The 20,232-nt window shown below is 44.8% G+C and overlaps 1 protein-coding gene across 2 annotated transcripts in view; it reads right to left on the reverse strand.

Moving 5' to 3' along the window:
- Myh10 (myosin heavy chain 10) overlaps positions 1-20,232 on the reverse strand; it is a 128,765-nt gene that overhangs the window by 48,845 nt on the left and 59,688 nt on the right. For both annotated transcript variants that reach the window (XM_085829910.1, XM_085829909.1), the window contains 8 exons: positions 16,991-17,083; positions 9,197-9,260; positions 8,284-8,382; positions 6,281-6,424; positions 5,989-6,084; positions 4,473-4,591; positions 3,646-3,798; positions 211-384 (listed from right to left, as the gene is read on the reverse strand). In XM_085829910.1, the coding sequence (XP_085686036.1) occupies positions 211-384; positions 3,646-3,798; positions 4,473-4,591; positions 5,989-6,084; positions 6,281-6,424; positions 8,284-8,382; positions 9,197-9,260; positions 16,991-17,083 (942 nt within the window). The remainder of the gene's footprint in view (positions 1-210; positions 385-3,645; positions 3,799-4,472; positions 4,592-5,988; positions 6,085-6,280; positions 6,425-8,283; positions 8,383-9,196; positions 9,261-16,990; positions 17,084-20,232) is intronic.

Consider the following 20,232-nt stretch of genomic DNA (forward strand, 5'->3'; position numbering starts at 1 on the left):
CCCGACACATGCACAAACACAAGGACAGGGGGTTCAAGGCTGCACCTGAGGAGACCTAACAAAGGCTCTGACTGCCAGATCACATACTTTTAAGTAAATCGTGTTATCAGAATATCAATTTTCTGGATCGTCGGTCTCAGATTATGCCAGAAAGAAAACGGAAGTCTCTGCTCAACAGAGCAGGAAGCTGGGCAGGGAGGAGGCACTCACGGGTCTCTCTATGAGGTCGATGCAGGGCTGCAGGTCCAGGCCGAAGTCGATGAAGTTCCACTCGATGCCCTCTCGCTGGTACTCCTCCTGCTCCAGGATGAACATGGTGTGGTTGAACAGCTGCTGCAGCTTCTCGTTGGTGTAGTTGATGCACAGCTGCTCGAAGGAGTTCAGCTGCAGGTTGTGAGTCATGGGAGAAAGACAGGAATACTTAGCCATCTAGTTACCCCAAAAGCTCATTCTAAACTATTCCGTAGGCAGCACCGACACGACTGTTACTAAAGCTAATGACTATCCTAAGGAAGGGCTCTCTGTCTCTCACATCTGCCCCCCCCACCACAGCACTGTGACAAGGTAAGAGAGGGCTTGTGAGACTGCTCAGTGAGTAAAGGTGCTTACAACCAGGCTGGATAAGCTGAGACCAATCCCCAGGAGTCACGGAGTAGAAAGATAACTGAATTCTGTGTGTGCATGAGAATACAGATGTGGGTGCATGCATGCACGCACACACACACACACACACACACACACACACACACACACACACAGTGTAACAGAGAGGATAGCTACACCACATTACCAAACATCTCAGTGCTTATTAATGAACAATTAAGGAATAGAAATAAAGAATAAATGAAATAGAAAGCGAGGAGGGGAAGAGCAACATCAGGACCTGGAGAGGGAAGAGGCTCAGGGTATCCTTGTGAACTTGTAGGCCTGTGAGCTGCGGGGAGCTACAAGGAGCTACAGGCTGCACCTGCCTGTGTTTCATTCTCTTCACGGAGGCAGCAGGCTCCACAGTGATGTAAAGGAATCAGCTTAGGAATTGTTGCTGGGGGCACAGTCTGAGCTGACACACAATGCTCTCAACGAATGCAAGGCTCCTGCTCCTGTTTCTATGGGGTCCTTCTTGCATCAGCTGCCTGACCTTAGCTAATGTCAAATGTGACACTGCTCTGTTGTGACAAGTGAATCTGAGCATCCTTCATCCATTGCTGCCATTGCCCTCATTTGTCTGTGAACGCTGTCCCCCGACCCCCCTGTCCTATTGCTCTGCTTAGTAGATAGATTAATTTAGACATGTAATTTTCTTAGTCATCTATAAGTACAACCAATATTCTGTTTCCATGCTGTTCATACAAGTAGCATGGACCCATAAATAACCCCTTTCATTCTAACACGTGGCTTTAAGTTAGAGAGGTTCAATTGCTCTCCATAGAATAACAGATTTATGGTCTGTAAAGGCTACTCAGTGTCCCACAGCCCATGATGCTGGTTTGCTGTTTAGAATGAGGTCGCTGCCCCACAGGAGGGCACACTGCTTGCCTTCCAATGCTGTATATTAGTTACTAAGTCAAATATACTGAATTCCAGTAGTGGTAAGAGCCAATTTCTGACATCCATTATATAACCTTCTAGTGCCAATGGCAAAAGGATCCAAGGTAAGAAATTAAGGAATAACATCTGGTGAGAGGCCAGATGCTTTCTACTAGTGCTTCCTTTGGGAATGTGGCTTTTCTGATGAATTCTACCTGACCAACCCTAGAATGTAAATTCTTATTAACTAACATTAATTATACCTTTTAAAGTACAGAAAACAAATAGTAAGCTTCATATGGATATGAATTTTTGGTTTTGTTAGCTGCTGTGTCTATCATAATGTCTAGGTACTCCCAAGAGGTACAGTGTCTGTTGAATGAGCAACTCCACGTGGCTTTGTTGGTATTTAAGTTATTGCCACTATAAAGATGTGGTTTAGCTTTAAGTAGACCAATACGATAGGAAAAAAGACACACTGAAACACAGCATGCTGGTTCTGTGCAAGGCCAGCAAGTGTAAGTGCGGAGCGAGCTCTCCAGCCCCCATGCTTGCAGTTCTTTCTTTTCTTTTTCTTTCTTTCTTTCTTTCTTTCTTCCTTTCTCTCTCTCTCTCTCTCTCTCTCTCTCTCTCTCTCTTTCTTTCTCTCATCTTTCTTTCTTTCTTTCTTTCTTTCTTTCTTTCTTTCTTTCTTTCTTTCTTTCTTTCTTTCTTTCTTTCTTTCTTTCTTTCTTTCTTTCTCTAGACAGGGTTTCTCTGTGTAGCTCTGGCTGTCCTGGAACTCACTCTGTAGACCAGGCTGGCCTCAGAAATCCGCCTGCCTCTGCCTCCTGAGTGCTGGGATTAAAGGTGTGTGCCACCACTGCCCAGTCATGTGCTTGTATTTTTAATGAATACACTCAACCTGTAAGTATCAGTGCTGCAATATGCAGCCCCCATAAAGCCAACAAGCCATGGGTCTAGCTCTAACTCTGTGATGAAGGAAGTTCTGCTCGTATGGGTCAAGTCTATACCCTGCAGTACCTCATATATGTCATTTCTGGTGGTGAAACCAGAAGTCAGATGCCCTGCACAGGCTCTTCCATGACCATTTTTATGTGTTTCTTCTGATTCAGATGTGGCTATAAATGGGGGCCTTTTCTTTCATTGTATCTTCTATTTACAGAGTTGGAAAGGTGACAGATTGGTTTTTAATGCAATTTTTAAAAAGTGCCCAGCCATTATAAGATTTCTCAAGGTATTTAGACATCATTTCATACTATAGTTTCTTAGGAGTTCTTGGCGTAATGGTGCAAACTGAGCGGAGAAAGATGCTTTCCACAGTGATCCAGTTTGGACGAGGCTTAGCATTTTACAGCGGGACAATTCAATGCTCAGCCGTGGTAAAACTGACACACTGGCCATAGCAGCAGCATTTGACCTAACACTCACGTCTACAGAACCTGTCAGAGAAGACACCACACCACAACTTCGGGGATCCTACAGATCCAGGATTTGCATCTGTATTTATAAAAAAAAAATATTTTTTGAGCTGAAAATTTTATCTAGTTCTCTGAAAATTGACAGTAGATGTGCAAAGTATTAACCCATTATCACAGTCTTTGGCTGTGACTTCACGGGATACAGCTGACATCCTGTCATATGCGCCTGTCAAACTGCTCTCCCTAGACCCACTGAGACCCACAGAGGATGCTCTGGTCCATTACTCTCTACTCCAACTTCTACATCTCTGTCCCCCTCCACCTTTGGTCAACCATGAACTTCTAGCAAGTTCGATTTGTTAGCAAAGGTAGATTTCTGCTCTAACCTTTGATAACTACTCTCTTACAAAGCACTGGGATCTCTACCCAGACAGAAAAGCTCTCTGGGCTGGCAGCTTCTTGTCCTTTAAGAATGTCTAACTGCAGAACACTCTCCTAACAACCTCTTGCGCTCTCTCACTGCTATGGACAAACTGTGAACTGAGTGGCTATTTGCTGTCTATTGTTTGACTCTAATCGAAGAGCAAGAAATGTACCTGCTCTGACTGCCTGGCACTGAACTGTGCGAATGAACCTTAACATCTGTTAAAAGAATCAACAACAACAAAATAGCAAAGAGGAGAGAGTTGAGGAATACCTCAAAAATTTCAAAACCAGCAATATCCAGGATCCCAATGAAGGAAGCTCCCTGACGTTTGGTCCTATCCAGCGCTTTATTGATGCGGTGAACGAGCCAGCGAAACAACCGCTCATAGGTAGCTTTTGCCAATGCTTCCACTGCAAAATCAGCCTGTAATTAGATAACATCAACCTTTTATTCAGGAAGCGGTCTCAACAAGTTACTAGTAGCTGTACTATGGAGTTCAATGCTATACAGATCTCAGTCACCGCTTAATTACAGCTCAGTGTTAGATATCAATAGAGCCATTAGGATAGTTAATGAGAATGTAGTTAATCACTTCAGGGCTGGGCAAAGCCCTCCCCCTGGCCTTAGAGCCTGGGGCAACTGCCATCTGTCTCATCGGTCTGCTTTCTTGGCAGTGTGCCCCTGGAGAAAAAAAAATCACCTTCTAACCTTCTTAATCAAAGCTATTAATATCCTTAAAGCCATTACAACCAAACAGCACGCATGAGCCCTCTGCACTTGCTGCTCTTCCACCCAGTAAGAAGACAGTAAAGTGATAGCCCTTGTCTTGTTGGCTGCATGAAACACAAGATTTGTCTGTCATATTATTTATCAGCCAGGGGACAACTGGAGAAGACATTTCACATTTACTTACAAAAATCAACTTAAAATTCCTTAAAGGAAAAAAAAAAACTACAGAAAAAAACAAAAAACCTCATCAGTTTCAAGACAGTTCTGTGTCTCTTACTAGCTCGATGTGGTACACGTCAGGCAGGGTACCTGACCACAGTTTATCATTGGGCGCCTTGGTAAGTAAGAAGCGCCACCGCTGGACTCACCTGCTCTTTGGTCTGGGCTTTCTGTACGTAATCTCGGCCAACCTTGATCCTGGGCGTGAGGATAGCCCGAGTGAACTCCATCACATTCATCCCGAGCAGGTGGCAGAGCTTCTGTGCGACTAAAGTGGAAAAGTTTCCTAAATGCTTGATCTCTGCTTGGCATCCAATCATGGCATTAAAGCCATGGAAAGCTTTGTCTTCTCGTGAGCTAAAATGTCACATCAGGTGTTAACAATACATCGGTGAGACAGGAGGCCTTTGCCCCCCTGGCCTTCTAGAAGAGTGACCTCCTTGTCTACCTTTGGGTTACCTCAAGGTCCAAACTGTACCATAACATGCCTTACCTTAAACCTTAAATCACTCCACATTTAAATCACTCAAGGATGTGAGCAGGTGGAAGGAACACGGTGGATGGAGTCCTTTTGCCAACCTAACACATGACTCATGGTACACAAAAGGGTGGATGGAATCCTTCTGCCAACCTAACACGTGACTCGTGGTATACAAAAGGGTGGATGGAGTCCTTCTGCCAACCTAACACGTGACTCGTGGTACACAAAAGGGCCCTAGTGGTCAAAAGTTCTAGGAAGATGAGCTACTCCATGGTCAAGAAATGCTGACCATGACCTAGATATGATGGTGTGTGCCTTTAATTCTAGCAGAGGCAAATGGATGCTTGGGACTTTGAAGCCTGACTGATCTATATAGTGAGTTCTAGAACAGAGAGGGCTATGCAGAGAAACCCTTCTTGAAAAATAAAACAGGAAATAGTGAGCATGATACAGGAGGAGAGCCAGTCCCTCAGGAGTCACACAGAAATAAACACTAAGGAACCTCAAGTGGGTTACCAAAAAGGGCTATTTTGGGGGGCAGTGTTTTGGGTACATGTGTGCACAAGCACATGAAGCTACAGGGCACCCCTGGATGCTGTTACTCAGGTGGCATCCACTTACTTCTGAGATAGACTAAGCTGGGCTGGCTAGACAGGGAGCCTCAGGGACCTGCCAGTGCCCGCCTTGCTTGATTACAAGGATGTGACCCCAACTTGACTTTTTATGTAGGTTTTGGGATAAAACTCAGGTCCCCGTGCTTGTATAACAAGCACTTTAACATATGAGCATCTTCCTACCCCAAAGGACTGTCCCACGGGTGGGAGATATGACTTTAATATGTCAGCACTCACTGACTATAGGTCACCTCGATACACCAGTGAGACCTTGGAGGCAATAAGAGGTTCCTTATGTCCCTTCAGAAACAATCTGTCAGCTCCTAATACCTGCAACCACATCCCTTTATTCTTGACTAATGTTTAAATTCATTTTTAACATTTAGAGACAGAAGAATTTCACATTCAAAAAAAATCTAGATTTCCAATGAGTCCGCACACAGTGCATCTCGTCATCAGGAGGCTGAGGTGGAAGATGCAAGAGTCTGAGGCCACATGAAGTACAGTGAGAGGCCAACCTCAACCCCCAGCCTAAAGGGGAAAGGTAAAAAGCGGCACTCATCAGCTCACCCGTGTTCTCTGGCATGGAGGCTTGGTCAGTGTTTCTCTCCTTTTTGAAAGAGATGTTTCCAAACTGCAGCACTGAAGATACGACTTTAAGCATTGCTTTATATGGATAAAAAAAAAAAAAAAAGAAAGAAAAGAAAAGTCGATTAAAACGTAGCAGAGACACAGTCTAACCTATCTGGTGCCGTAGCTGGCTCCAGGAAACTCTCTGGCAATTCTTCGGGGCTTCTCATTAGCGCCCCAGTTATCTAACGTGAGTTCTAAGAATGAAGGGCAGGGGGCAAGACACACGTACAGAGGATCTCTTCGTGAGAGAAGCCCATGATGTGCATGGCTTCCATGGTCTCCTGGAAGTTATCCTTGTCTTGCTGTCCAGGAATAGGAATATAGCCATTGGAGAGGAATCTGTAGTTGTTAAAACCTTCCAGGAGTAAGTCGGCTAAAAGGAAAGACAACGACATCAATTTAACACCAACAGACTGAAATACCTGCCTATACACACTGACAGCTCAGGAGAAGGGGCTTGCCGCCTGCCCATCACTAGCACATGTTTTCCTGCTAACTCATGTAATGCATAAACATACACTGTTTTCCAGTATGTTTCAAATGATGAAAAAAAAAAAAAAGAAATTCACACTTCTGCAGGTTTTTGTTTGTTTTGTTTTGGCATAGTAATTTGTACAATTTTCTATTTGAAACAGGGTGGCAGAGAAACAAGCAAAAATTCCAGATTTATATATTTGCACCAACATTAAGTTTTGAAACTCTTATTCTGTATTTTTATCTTAGCAGGTATTTTATAGCAAATCTTTTTTGGGGTGTACAGCAACACTGCCATGAACCTAAGACCTGGATGCAGAAGGCCAGGACACCTGAGCCCTGAATGGCCCTGAAATACCTCCTGCAGGCCAGCCGTGATGGTAGGGACTGAGCCAAGAACCTTGTGCACACCACGTACATGCCCTACCAGAGGCAACCCAGCCCCCCCAAGCTGGTTTGCTCAACGGTTATCTTGCTTTCAGAGATAGGAAACGTGTCATATCATGACAGGGAGCTAAGTGACACCACCAGTAGCTACTCATACCTTGGGGCCATGTGGTAAGCACAACTTTTTTGGCAAGTTCACTCAGTGGTGCTCAAGGGTGTTTCCCACTAGGACAGGATAGAGCAGGGCTCCCTGACCATGCCCCAGCCTCTGCTCTCCGGCTCTTCTGCAGAGGATCCCCACGGATCACTCCTCTCCGCAGTTTAACCATGTCACATCAAACCTCTACTGGGAAGGGTTTGCTTCCCCCAACACCTTTTTTCAACACTTTCAAAATCTTCTGATTAGCTCTAATTGCAGACTCATCACCTGTCTGCAGACGGAAGCCTAGAGGCTCATCTCTCCAAATGTAGCATCTTGAGTGCTCTCTCTAGCAATCCTGTGTGTGGCGGCTGAGGTTTTACTGCTTGCAGGTTTCCCTATGTAATTTCTAGTTTCATGTACTAACAGTGCTCTAGGTGAGAAAAGTCTTACTGCACTGTGCATCTGTTGTAAAGCTACATATTATATATGTCTCTATATAAATATAAGCACATACACTGAGTTTAGGACTCAGAATACAAAAATTGTACATCTCGCTCCTTAATATATCTAAGTCAGCAAAATTTTTGCTCACTGGGGATCCCCTGGCTGGCCTGGAACTCACTATGTAAACCAGACTGGCCTTAAGCTCTAGAGGATCACCTGCCTCTGCTTCCTGAATGCCGAGGTTAGACCATGCTTGGCTTTAATTTCTGTTTTTCAAATTAAATATATTTATTTGAAGAGCTTTACTTTCCACTCTGCCCAGTCCTAAGCTTCCAGTCCTCGTGATTTTCCTGGTTAATCATCAGCCACGACTTCTCACTCTAGTACCGTGCAAGTACAATCTCTGCTTAGTTGTCAACCTGGGAATAAGAGCTTCTAGTCTATACTTTATTAATTCATTCTTTTTTATTCCATTATAAATGTTACGACAGAATCTTACAAAGATAGCTTTTCATTTAATTTAAGACAAGATCTCCTTATGTATATCCCTAGCTGTCCTGAACTCTCTATGTAGACCACAGACCAGGCTGGCCTTGAACTCACAGAGATCTGCTGGGCTTTGCCTTCCAACTGCTGGAATTAAAGATAGGTGCCACCTCACCCAACTCTAATTTTATTTAAAGAAAATCTCAAAAGCTAGTATACCAAAACTCACACACCTGCCTCTTAAGTTCACTGATCCAAAAGAGAACTGAATATGGGAGACTAAGAGCCCCAATACTCACATTTCAGGTGCTCCCCTGCGCCAGAGAGCAACTGATAAAAGATATGAAACGTACGCTCATCCTTAGCTTGACGAACAGCACGAGACTTTTCCAGAAGGTCTGAGCAGAGAAGGTTAAGGATGTAGTAACCAAGAGGGAGCCCTTCTATAATGTCTACACACAACTTTCTTGGACACACACACACACCACACACTTCCCTCGGGTCACTCTATTCAACGACATTTCCTAGGATTATTTTATGACATGTCCTGTCTTTGCTCTAACTTTATCAACATAAGATGAAAATACTTTAACTCTAGAATTCCATAGAGTTGTCTCACTGAGTAGAGGCACAGCCTGGGACCACAAGAATACAGTAAACAGTGGACAAACAACCCCAGCTGTCCAGTCCTACACCATGGGGAGACGGGCGATGCAGGGGTGGTGGTGGTGGTGGTGGTGGTGGTGGTGGTGGTGGTGGTGGGTCGGCTTCTCCACACTCAGGCCTACAGGTCTGTGGCTTGTTTAAAGATTTGTTGTTTACTCTTAGGACTATCATAGGGGCCTGTGTGAGTTTATGAGCATTGTGTGCATGCAGTGCACACAGAGGACAGGACACTGCACGGGACCCTGGAAATGGAGTTACATGCAGTTGTGAGTTGTCTGACACAGATGCTACAATCAATCCAGTGCCCCCTGCAAAAGCAGTGTGAGCTGTGCAGGGCTGAGCCAGCTTTCCAACCTCAGTGGCCTGTTTTTGAAAACAATAAGAAAAATATCCATACCATTTTGGAGCTAATAACCAGTGACCGAAAGTACCTCCATGTGTCACAATGCCGCCATGTTCTCCCACCAGGTGGGCCATCACAAATGGCTACGTATGGCTGCAGGAAAATGAAGCCACGGTTTTGGACTCAACTCTGGAAAAGGATACACGTTTCAATGTTGGCCCCAACAATATAGCCAGTTACATCAAAGTTGATCCGGATAAACTTGCCCTGAGAGTAAATCGAGAAAAGCAGAGAGGATTAATGTCACAGAGGACTTGAGCACTTTTGGAAGTCAGTCCTAGTTCTGCTTCCCAGCCCATGCTCCCAGAAATAAGACTCAGAGAAAACATACATTTACAAACACCTTAGCCATGTAGCTAGGCTCTTCTCTGACTAAAATCATAGCTTAAGATAACCCATTTATTTTAACCTACATTCTGCCATGTGACTGGTTACCTGTGCTCAGGTACCACAGGTCCATCTCCTCACATCTCCCCAGAGCAATCTCCCCATGCCTAGCTCTATCCCAGAAATCTTTCTCCTCCCAGATGTCCCACCTTCTATTTCAAGCCTAAGCCATAGGCCATAGGCTTTTTAATTAACAGGGGATACATCTATACATTACACAAGATGTTCTTTCTACAGAGCACTATAGTAAAACAAGATAATATGCCCCATTTCAGAGACAAAGAGAAGCCTCATCAGTATAATAAAGGAACAATAGGTTAGACTGAGCCGCAATAAAGCTAGAAACTGACAAGATGGATCAAGAGGCACTTTGTGCTCAGAGGGCCTGAGTTTGCTTTCAATTACCCACGTCAGGCTTACAACCACCCGTAACACTGTTTTCAGGGCCCGGAAGCCTCCTCTAGCTTCCCCAGGGACCCAAGGCCATGGCACACACTCGCACAAATATGCACATGCATGTAGTATAAAGGATTAACCCGGCCAGTAGAACTTGAAAGCTTTTTCTAAGTAGTCTGGGGCAGGAGGCGTCTCAGAGGAACGCCACAGCCACAGCTAGACTTCAAATGTTAGGTTTGAAGTTTTGAATAGTAGAGACCAATTTGTAGGAAAATAGAAATAAATCCATTGAAAAGCAGCACGTAAGGGTACAAGAATAGACTCCTCAAAAAGGCACAAGGCAGAATACCTTCTTCTAAAATGCCAGTTTTATAAACACTGAGCCACTTGACTCTCTTATGTACCCTTGGGAGAGAAAAGGCTGGGCTAAGGCTCAGGGACAGAATGTTGGCTAAAGCAAGCACAGGCTGGGTTTGCGTCCCAGCATTCCTGCCACAGACAGACAGACAAAAACATTCTGAGGAAGAGAAACCAGTGAGTGTTTCATAATTCTTTGATAGTTACTATTACTCTGAGTACTCAAACTGGTAAAGACACTTAAACCAGAAAGGTGAGACAAAGATAAACCAGACTGTAGCTTCCTATACTTATAAGATATAAAAGGCCCAATCAAACACTTCCTAAAACAGGACCATGAGCAATGACTGAGAAGGGCTGTTCTGGAACTGTTCCGATTCATTGCCACTGCTAGGTAAGGACACTGCTAGTATTCATCAGCAAGGTCTTAGCGGCTCCTCTGAGGGAGCTGCTTCTAAAACTGACGAATGGAGAGAGAGGACTTTGATTAGTTGCTGCATGAGTCACACATATACGAATCATATACATGCAGTTGCCTTTGGCATCTGTTCACTTGCAAACCTTATCACATATATACAAATGCATACAAGATGAAACTTCTGGCGTATTCAATTATGTCCCTTGAAAGTTAAAAGCTGGCCATAAAAAAGGTCTCTCTGGTCTAATACGTTTTACATATTGAGAATCAACAGGCTGTGGTGGTTTGAATGAGAATAGCCCCATGGGCAATGCTTGAATGTTTAGTCCACGTTGGTGAGCTTTTTAGGAAGAAGAGGCTTTTTCTATCTCTGCTTCCAACTTGAGATCAAACTTGCCTGCTTGCTGTCTCACGCCCCACAACGAGACCACTATCATGTACTAACCCTGTGAAACTGTAAATAAGCCCCCAGTTAAATACTTTCTTCCATGAGCTGCCTTGGTCACGGTGTTTCCTCACGGTAACGGAAGAGTCACTAAGACATAGGCCAACTTAAGATGATGCAGTAGTTACTACAGTAGTCTTGCAGGTAACCTCAGCTTCTAAAAGTTATTACTTATTTGTATATGTATGTGTCTACACGGGTTTATGTGCTTCACATGTGTGGCAGGAGTCCACAGAGACCAGTAGAAGCTGTTAGATCCCCAGGAACTGGAGTTGCAGGCTGTTGTGAGCCACCTGATGTAGGTGCTGGGAACCAAACTCAGGTCTTCTGGAAGAATAGCAAGTGCTCTAACCATTGAACTATCTTCCCAGCTCCCAGTCCTATTATTCTTATCATTTTAAACTTTGAGGGTAAGGTGCTGGGGCTTGAACATGCTAGGATGCTAGGCAAGTACGCATCAACTGGACTACATCCCTAATTGTTACTTTAACCTTTTCAGCATAGCTGGTAACACACATAAACAATGATCTGACTCCTGGGATGATGGAACAGCGCCGTGTTGACACAGAATGAAAATAAGATCACTAATACTTCATCTGTTCCTAAGATCTAGGAAATGGTCCAAAGGATCCATATGGTGATTACAAGACGGTGCATTTTATTCCATTTTAAAGATAAGTTTATTTTGTCTTTGTTCCTGGGAAGGATCCCTCCCCTCCCTAAGAAAGAATAAAGTTAAACCATTACTCCATATGGATAGTTAACCCTCAGAAACTAAAATTGGGTCCTGATGTTATAAAAGCAGGTTAAAATTCCCCATAAATTTTAAACAGCTGTTCCATCCATACAATAGCTCACTGAGTTAATTAAGAGCTGCTATTTTAAGAGACAGTAAGTAGTCAAAAGACGGTGTCCTTATTTCAAGGCTACAAAGCACACATTGCCAGAACTGCCCAAGCACATAGTTCCCAAGCCTCTTAACACCGCAGGAAGGTTCATCAAAACCATTGGTGTCACCTGACTCCAACTTAAAACAGCCCCTGACAAACCTCATTATATCCAGTGACACTGCCTTCCAGCTTCAGCCACATGTCTAACTTCTTCACTGGGTGTGCGTGCGACCGCACACTGCTTAACTGAAGTAGAACTGCCACAAGATTTAGCCACACCAGGCTGGGTAGGTACCCGAAGGAAATCAAGTCAGCACAGGAGGGACACCTTTATAGCCGCAGTCAAGGTCACAAGGTCAAGTCTGGAGTCAGCCTAGGTGCCTGCCAGCAGATGTACACATATAACACAAGCTGTGTGCCACTTTCAGGACAACTGTGGATGGAGCTGGAGGGTAAAAGTGAGAGAGCTTGACCCAGACGAGGAAATGCATGCCCAGGGAAAGAGAACAGAGGCCAAAGAGAAATGGGAAAAAACACAGGTTTCAGCTTTCATAATTGCTAACCTCTGAGGGGATGTTCTAAAATAATTTAGCTATGTGGCTACCTTCTTGGACAACACTGGGGTTCTCAGCATGGAGTGCTCCAGACCCTACATCAGTCCCTAGCTCAGGCCTTTGCATAACCAGGTCCACAGTCACTACAGCCATCACAGTGTGGCCAGATCCTTAGAGTAAATAACAAGGGTCAGAGACGGGCTCCAGCAAGGCCCGGATGCAGAAGTTAAGGAAGGAAAGGGAGAGGGATGCTTTTTCTATATCCTCCTCAAAGAAGCTAGCATTTCTAAAATTAGAACATGCAAAGTTCTAGAATTGGCTCTACCTCAAAACAAAAATATTTTATAAAGTTGAAAATGTATCCACTCCTAAGCCAAATGGCATTTATACACAGATATTTGACAAGACAGTGCTAAAGACTCTGATAACAAGATTAAGTGAAATTTCAAAACTCAAACGTTTTACTGAATATGCTCAAATAAACCCAAAACTTAAATTTACTAAATTTCACTGTTAAACCTTTAACACTGTAAAGAGGGGACAGAATCTGTAAGTTGGAAAGCATTCTACACACACACACACACACACACACACACACACACACGTTCATTCATTCATTCCAAATAAATGTTTCTAGTGAAACGCAAATCCAGACTAAACTGAGAAAAAAGAGTCGGTCCTCTATGTCATTTAAATATTATATGAAGAAACTCATGCTAAATAATACCCTCTCCACATTTGATCTCCATGAAGTTAAGATTATGGGGACTCAGAGCAGTCAACTAGAATCTCACCAATAAAAAAGCAAGGGAAAAGGCCACAAATATGACCAAACACTGTACAGTAGTCATAACTACAGGGCACACTGGACAACATTCACAGCTGTCCCTGGCTTCACATAACCTGCTGGAAATGCCTGCTCACTAACACCGAAACTACACCCCAGACTTAAAATACAAGTCTCTTAGGAATTTCGTTTTAACAAGACAACCTGGATATTGCCTGTTTCAATTCTATAATGAAAATTCACTATCTTATTCAGTTAATATTTGTTCTGAATTGACAAGCTTTTCTGGGAAGTTTTCTGGAAGGGCTATCAAGACATCTGGAGCAGTTAAGCTGAATGAATTATTAGTTAGCAGCTACTACAGAGGAAAGGCAGGTTTGTTTTATACTCTATGGTTATTTCCCCCTTCCTAGTTTGGCACCTAACACAACGATGTCTGAGCCCTGCTTTACTTTAAATACTTGAGCAACGACCGTAATGTATATGTATTCCGTTTTAAGTCCTGCTCTGGAGGCAGCCGTCTTCCTTAAACAAGGAAGGTCATGTGAGTAGCAGTGGCTAGGGCTAATGCAAAGGCTGGATGGCCACCACAAATGTTTCAATTATCCTAATCTCTAAACCACTCCAGAGGCTTTGCTGTTACTCAAATGAGTTTGCATGTGAACTAAGTGGCCTGTTACTTAACGTAATAGATATTAGAAATTACCAGGATAACAGGAGTAGTGTTGAGATAAGGCCGGACCTGACCAGAAATGCAAACCCTCTCTACCTAGGTCTGAATACGATGTTAAGACTCTGGGCACCCGGAAGGCCTCGGGGCTAGGAGCTCTGCAGAAGGCTTGGTTCTACAAAGGTGAATGTGAACGCAGTGCTGATCTGGGAGGCTGGCTTTAGAGCACACTGTACCCCATCTCTGATACTGTCACACAAGCTGCTGCTGACCTTTCACGGACAGCTGTGGTCAGAGGACTTAGGGTTTCAATGTTTTACACCCATATGAGGGTGTAAACTTGTGACTTGATTCCATTATAATCTAGGAATCAAATCAGAGGGAGGCGCCTATACCTTTACCTTGCTTTAACTACTGGAAGCTAATTATCTACCAGAGGCCACAGCAGAGCTGAATTGTTAAACTGGCTAAGGTTGGTTTAACAGTGGAATGCAATCAATAAAGAAATAAGCACCCAGGCAAATAGATTTCCGAGTGATCTGTCTGCGGCTTCAAGCCACCGTGTTAAACTAGAGTCCTGTTTCAGAGCTGCATTGTGAGAGAGCCATTGTCCATAAACTGCCTCCATCTGGGATGCATTTCGCCTCTCATAAGCAGTCCTGGACTAACTGTGGATGATTGTTTTCATAAGGGCAATGCTCTCCCAAAGAGTCCCTTAACACAGAGCACACGCCAGCATCTTTAGAAGAAAAGATACCTTCAGGAAATTAGCCGGCTATATCAGATCAAAGAAATAGAACCGCAGGCTTCTAAAGCTCAGAGTCTATGGTTTCAAACGTTTTCCTTGCAAACCCGTGGCCTGTACACTGTCACTGCATGAAATCTCACTGTACACACAGCTCATCTTTAGCATCAAATCACTTTCAACATGACACCAATGCTAATCCAAGGCCTGTCCTGTCCATGGAGCCAAATGCCCCCAACATAACTCCAACCCACACTCCTAAGACAGGAACACACACACTCTCAGGGCGTGCGACGCAGAGTGAGCAACTGCAGGACACAGCCTGTCCCGAGAATGCTAACGTTTAAACCAAATGAAGGTGAGTCCTATGGGGCGGGACTCTAGTTTGCCCAACGAGGCAGAGGCATTCCCCAGGCCTAGAGTGCAACCTGCACTTAGGAGTATTTTGATGAAATGGACCCTGTCTCAAAAAAAACCAAAGAAAATAGGTTGTAAACAGAAGTGATACTACTGAGAAGCATTCTGCCACATCCCATAGAAATAGCAAGTTATAAAACGGACAACTCATTACCCCAAACCCAGCTTCGTTATCATACCCTTGTGGGGCCGTGAAAGGCAGCCTGTTTTGGCTGAATGAGGCTTGCTCCAGAGACCCAGTAGGGACCCGCCCCTCTAGAAGGGATGGAACAGTGAGCCACATTCCTAGAGACAGGTGCCTGACACCACACAGCCCCCAACTCCATAATTCTGTGACTATAAGTCACGCAATGTCCCAAGCTCCTGGCATTCTGGCTAGACTCCACCCCCACAGTTACCTGACTATAGCCAGGTGTGCTCCTCCCCACAGTTACCTGGCAACAGCAAGGTTGCCCAGCCCACTATAAGAGGGGCTGTTTGGCCCCTTCTCTCTCTTTTTAAGCTCTCACCTTTCTTACTCTCATCTCTAGCCCTCCTTCTCTCCCTCCCTCCCTCCCTCTCTTCACATGGCCATGGCCAGCCTTTCTCCCTCTTTCTATCTTCTCTCTTTCTTCCTGCCTTTCTACAATAAAGCTCTAAAACCATAGACTGTCTCTGCCCATCAAGGCCTGCCGTGCTTAAATGATGGGATAGGCTTTCCCCTAAAGAGCCTCATCTAACCTCCCGCTGGAAGACCTTCCTGCACTCCAGCCATGGACTGGACCAAGGACTCTTGCCCGTGTGAGAACCACCCAGTGCCCCCTCTCTCCCTGCCCTTTCCTCCCTTCGGTTCTGGGGATGGCCTAACTGCCCCCGGGGCCCCCATTTTGTTCTCAGCTCTTCTGTTGTCCAGCAGTGTAGTGTCTGGGATGCCCGAGACTGAGAACCTGGCCTCAGTGAGGCCCAGAGACCTCCGACTGCCCCTTGTCCACCCCCTGGCAGGCTGGGTTCCGTGGCTTCCCACAGCCGGACATCCGCATGGGGGGGTGGGGGGTGGCGGGGGGCATGGAAAGCATGCAGCAGTCTGCCCGTGTCCGCCCACCCAGAGCACCGGAACTCTGGTGGGGCACGGGTTTTCTCCCACTCCCTTCATTTCCCCACGCCCGTTGCCCTGCACCCATTGATTTGCTAAGTACTCAGCACACACACCATTTGTCTTAGTTAGGGTTACCATTGCTGTGATGAAGCACCATGATCAAAGGCAATTTGGGGAGGACAGGGGGATTTGGTTTACACATCTCAAGTCACAGTTGATTGAGGGAAGCCAAAGCAGGGCTCAAGCAGGGCAGGAACCTGGAAGCAGGAGCTCACGCAGAGGCCATGGAGTGGGTGCTGCTTACTGGCTTGCTCCCCATGGTTTGCTCAACCCGCCTTCTTATAGAACCCAGGACCAGCAGCCCAGGGATGGTGCCACCCTCAAAGGGCTGTGCCTTCCCCCATCAATCACTAATTAAGAAAATGCCCCCCCCCCAGGCTTGTCAACAGCACAACAGAGGCATTTTCTCAATTGAAGCTCCATCCTCTCAGATGACTAAAGCTTCTATCAAGTTAATATAAAACTAGCCAGCACCCCACTACTTATGCCAATCCCATAATAGAATGACTGGCAAAGATAAAGAAATACACAGAGCGTATGCAACTATGTTTCCATATAAAAACATACAAAATGAAATACAATCACTTTCATATGTGGCTACCAGAAGTATCATTACATCTATTAACTAGCCTTTCTTAACATCTCAAAAGAAAAAAAACCCAACTCATTAGCTTAAGTCAGGAGACATTTCATGAGAAATCTGAAGAAGCCCAAGCTTTTGGGCTTTTCAACTTACAAAGCGAGATGAGTTATCATTTTTCACAGTCTTCGCATTTCCAAATGATTCCAGAATTGGATTTGCTTGTAAAAGCTGCCGTTCAAGTTCCCCCTAAAAGACATCACACATACACATAGACACACACACACACATAAATAAAAACAGATGACGTTAATCTCCTGTCTTTACTTCGTACTTGGGGTGAAAAAAGTACTACAAACTCCCCCCCTTCCTGACACTTTCACCCTGCTACCATCAGTGACACTGCTGGCTCCTATGCCTGCTTGTGACAATGGGTTCCACTGAAAGAAAAAAAATATCAGCATCCAGGAAAGGGTCGGGAGAAGAAAATGTCATGCTGGACAGATAACAATTTTTTTCTTTTATTAGATGTTTTCTTCATTTACATTTCAAATGCTATCCCTAAAGCTCCCTATACCCTCCCCCCGCCCTGCTCCCCAACCCACCCACTCCTGCTTCCTGGCCCTGGCGTTCCCCTGTACTGGGGCATATAATCTTTGCAAGACCAAGGGCCTCTCCTCCCATTGATGGTCGACTAGGCCATCCTCTGCTACATATGCAGCTGGAGACACAGCTCTGGGGGGTGCTGGTTAGTTCATAGTGTTGTTCCTCCTATGGGGAGGTTGTTCCTCCTCCCAGGGCCCCTAATGAAGGAGCTAGAGAAAGCACCCAAGGAGCTAAGGGGTCTGCAACCCTATAGGAGGAACAGGTAACAATTCTAACTGGGCAGAAAATGAAACATGGCAAACGGTTTCCATGAAGTGAAAGCAAATGCAGTACTTGGCTTAAGAACTTGGCTGCTGCTGTTTTGGTTCTGCTTTAGAAGAAGGATTTAAGATGGCTGACTGAATAATCACCACCACACGGCCATTCTCCTGAGAGCCTTCACACAGCATGGCCACAGTGTTGAGGCAACAGCGCCACCTCCACGCCAGAGGCTGGCAAAGACGGCAAGGCACTCACTCCACTAACAAGTACAACACTCGGCATACAGTATGCTTTAGTCAATCTCTGTATGCAAATTAGGCTACAAGACAGATCTCACAAATGAGAGGCATCGCTCATGAAGCCCAGCAGAAAGCTGCAGGGGAAAGCTGATGGCAGGCCTGGCCAAGAAAAGCACTAGAAAGTGAGGTTGTGTTTGGGGAATGTAATTTGAGAATCATTTTTTATGATCTAAATAAATCTGTCTCCTCTCCCCCATTCTTATCCCTAGATAAGATTGCCCACATTATTCTAGACCTAAAGAAAATAAATAGAAAACCATAGCAATTGCTATTCTCTAAGGAAAAAAAAAAATCCTCATGTAGGGTTTTTAAGTTAGTGGTCATCGAGTGATGCATGACTCATGTCACTATCAAATCTCAAAACAGGAATAAATGCACACTGTGGTATTACCTCAGTATTCATGGATCTGGGACATCAGCAAGGCCAACTGAAGACCTCGGTCTCAGCATCCCCCCTGATGGGGACTCTAATGCGATGCAGTTTGAAGACCAGGACAGTGTTCCCAAGGCACCCACAAAGCATGAGGACATGCTCCTAATGTCTATCTGGATAGCCCAGATTCTCACCGGCCTTAACCACAGCCTACCACTGTGCTCAGCTGAACACAGTCAAGGACTGCTCCTGGTAATTCATTGCCTAGTGTCACCTGACTTTCTGGGCACTAGGTAAGATGCCCAGAGCACTCTCTACAGTGAACCTTAGTTTATTGACTTAAAGACTTAAAACTGTTTTTATGGAAATCTCTGTATATTATATGCTAACAATTTTCCCTTTTTCTCCTTTTCTTTCTTTCCTTCCTTCCTTCCTTCCTTCCTTCCTTCCTTCCTTCCTTCCTTCCTTCCTTCCTCCCTCCCTCCCTCCTTTGGTTCTTTAGAAACAGGGCCTCATTATGTAGCCCTGGCTGTCTTTGAATTCACTATCTCTAACTCATAAGGACCCACCTGCCTCGGCCTCCTGACTGCTGAGATTTGAAGGCATGTGTCACCACTCCTAGCCATTAATTTTTCTTAAGATGTTTGGAATCCTGAACTAAGTGAGACTACTGAAAGCTATTATTACTAGGGTCTGGTATCGGCTGGGTAGTCAGAGGCAGAGTGCTTGCCTAGCACGTGCAAGGTCACTGCAGGGCCGGGGCACAGGGAAGACTGTTACTATTCTGTGAGCAGTCACTCCCCTCAGTGTGTTATGACTGAGACCTTGCAATGCTGTAAGCACTCTAATTCTGCACCAGTTGTATGACCCTCCAGAGGCCCCTTCTTGTCTTTGCTGTTCAGTTCAGTCTGTGGGATTGGAATGCAGAAATTGTCAGGGAAACTGATGCTGTGGTCAGTGAGGTGCCTACATGAGCCAGAGATCTGAAATACAGATTTCTTAAAATCATGCACCATCCTTCCAAATTATGATATGAAGATTGACAATCTCTTTTAAGGTGTTTTCCTAATTTAGAGGGGAGACAAGTACAACACCCCTGTTTTTCCTCCCCTAGGCATGGCAACAGGGATTCTTTGGCTCACATGCATTTCACAGGTTCCTTTCCCTGTCTCACCCAGGCAAATGTTTGAGCCTAAATGTATAAGAAGTCCTAAAGCATTCTAGTAGTGCCTGGGAAGGGAGTGGGGGTGACCCAAACACTGCGGCTTTAAAGTCAACGTGCAGACCAGGATTCTGTGTCACTGCTGTTGGCTTTACGAATGGCGTCATGGGACTGTTCCTCTCCTAAGACTTCGGAGACACCAGGAAGATCAAGAAAGATCTAGATCTACAAAGCTAGTACCTTAAACCTACTGTCACAGTCATCACCAATAAATTAATTATGTAAGTGCTACTTCTATCTCTAAAACTACCAGGGGACAATGACACCTTTTGTTCCCACTAGAGCTAGGCAAGCTCCCATCTTTGCTTCTATTCTATATGATAACAACAGATGTTCTCTACAGATGTGGGGGCAAACATTATTTAAATCATTTCCAAAATTCTAAGTATTTAGTTATATATTGTTTTAAGGTTTTCCAGTCATGGGTGACAACTACACCCTTGTTTTATTCTACAGTAGACAACAGAGCCTTGGTAGAAGAGGAGCTGTGGAGGCAAGGATCCACTGCACTTTGCAGGGTCAAGCACAAGTGCTCCACGAAAGTGGAAAATCAGATTCCAGTTTCAAACAGCAGAGTCTAGTTTCCCTATCTGCTTTGTCACCTATGCCTCAGTTCAGGCAGTTTAGGCCACTGAGG

The sequence above is a fragment of the Mus caroli genome, unplaced genomic scaffold, assembly GCF_978045245.1.
Source record: "Mus caroli unplaced genomic scaffold, Mus_caroli_1 scaffold_13, whole genome shotgun sequence".
In the NCBI taxonomy this organism is placed as follows: domain Eukaryota; kingdom Metazoa; phylum Chordata; class Mammalia; order Rodentia; family Muridae; genus Mus; species Mus caroli.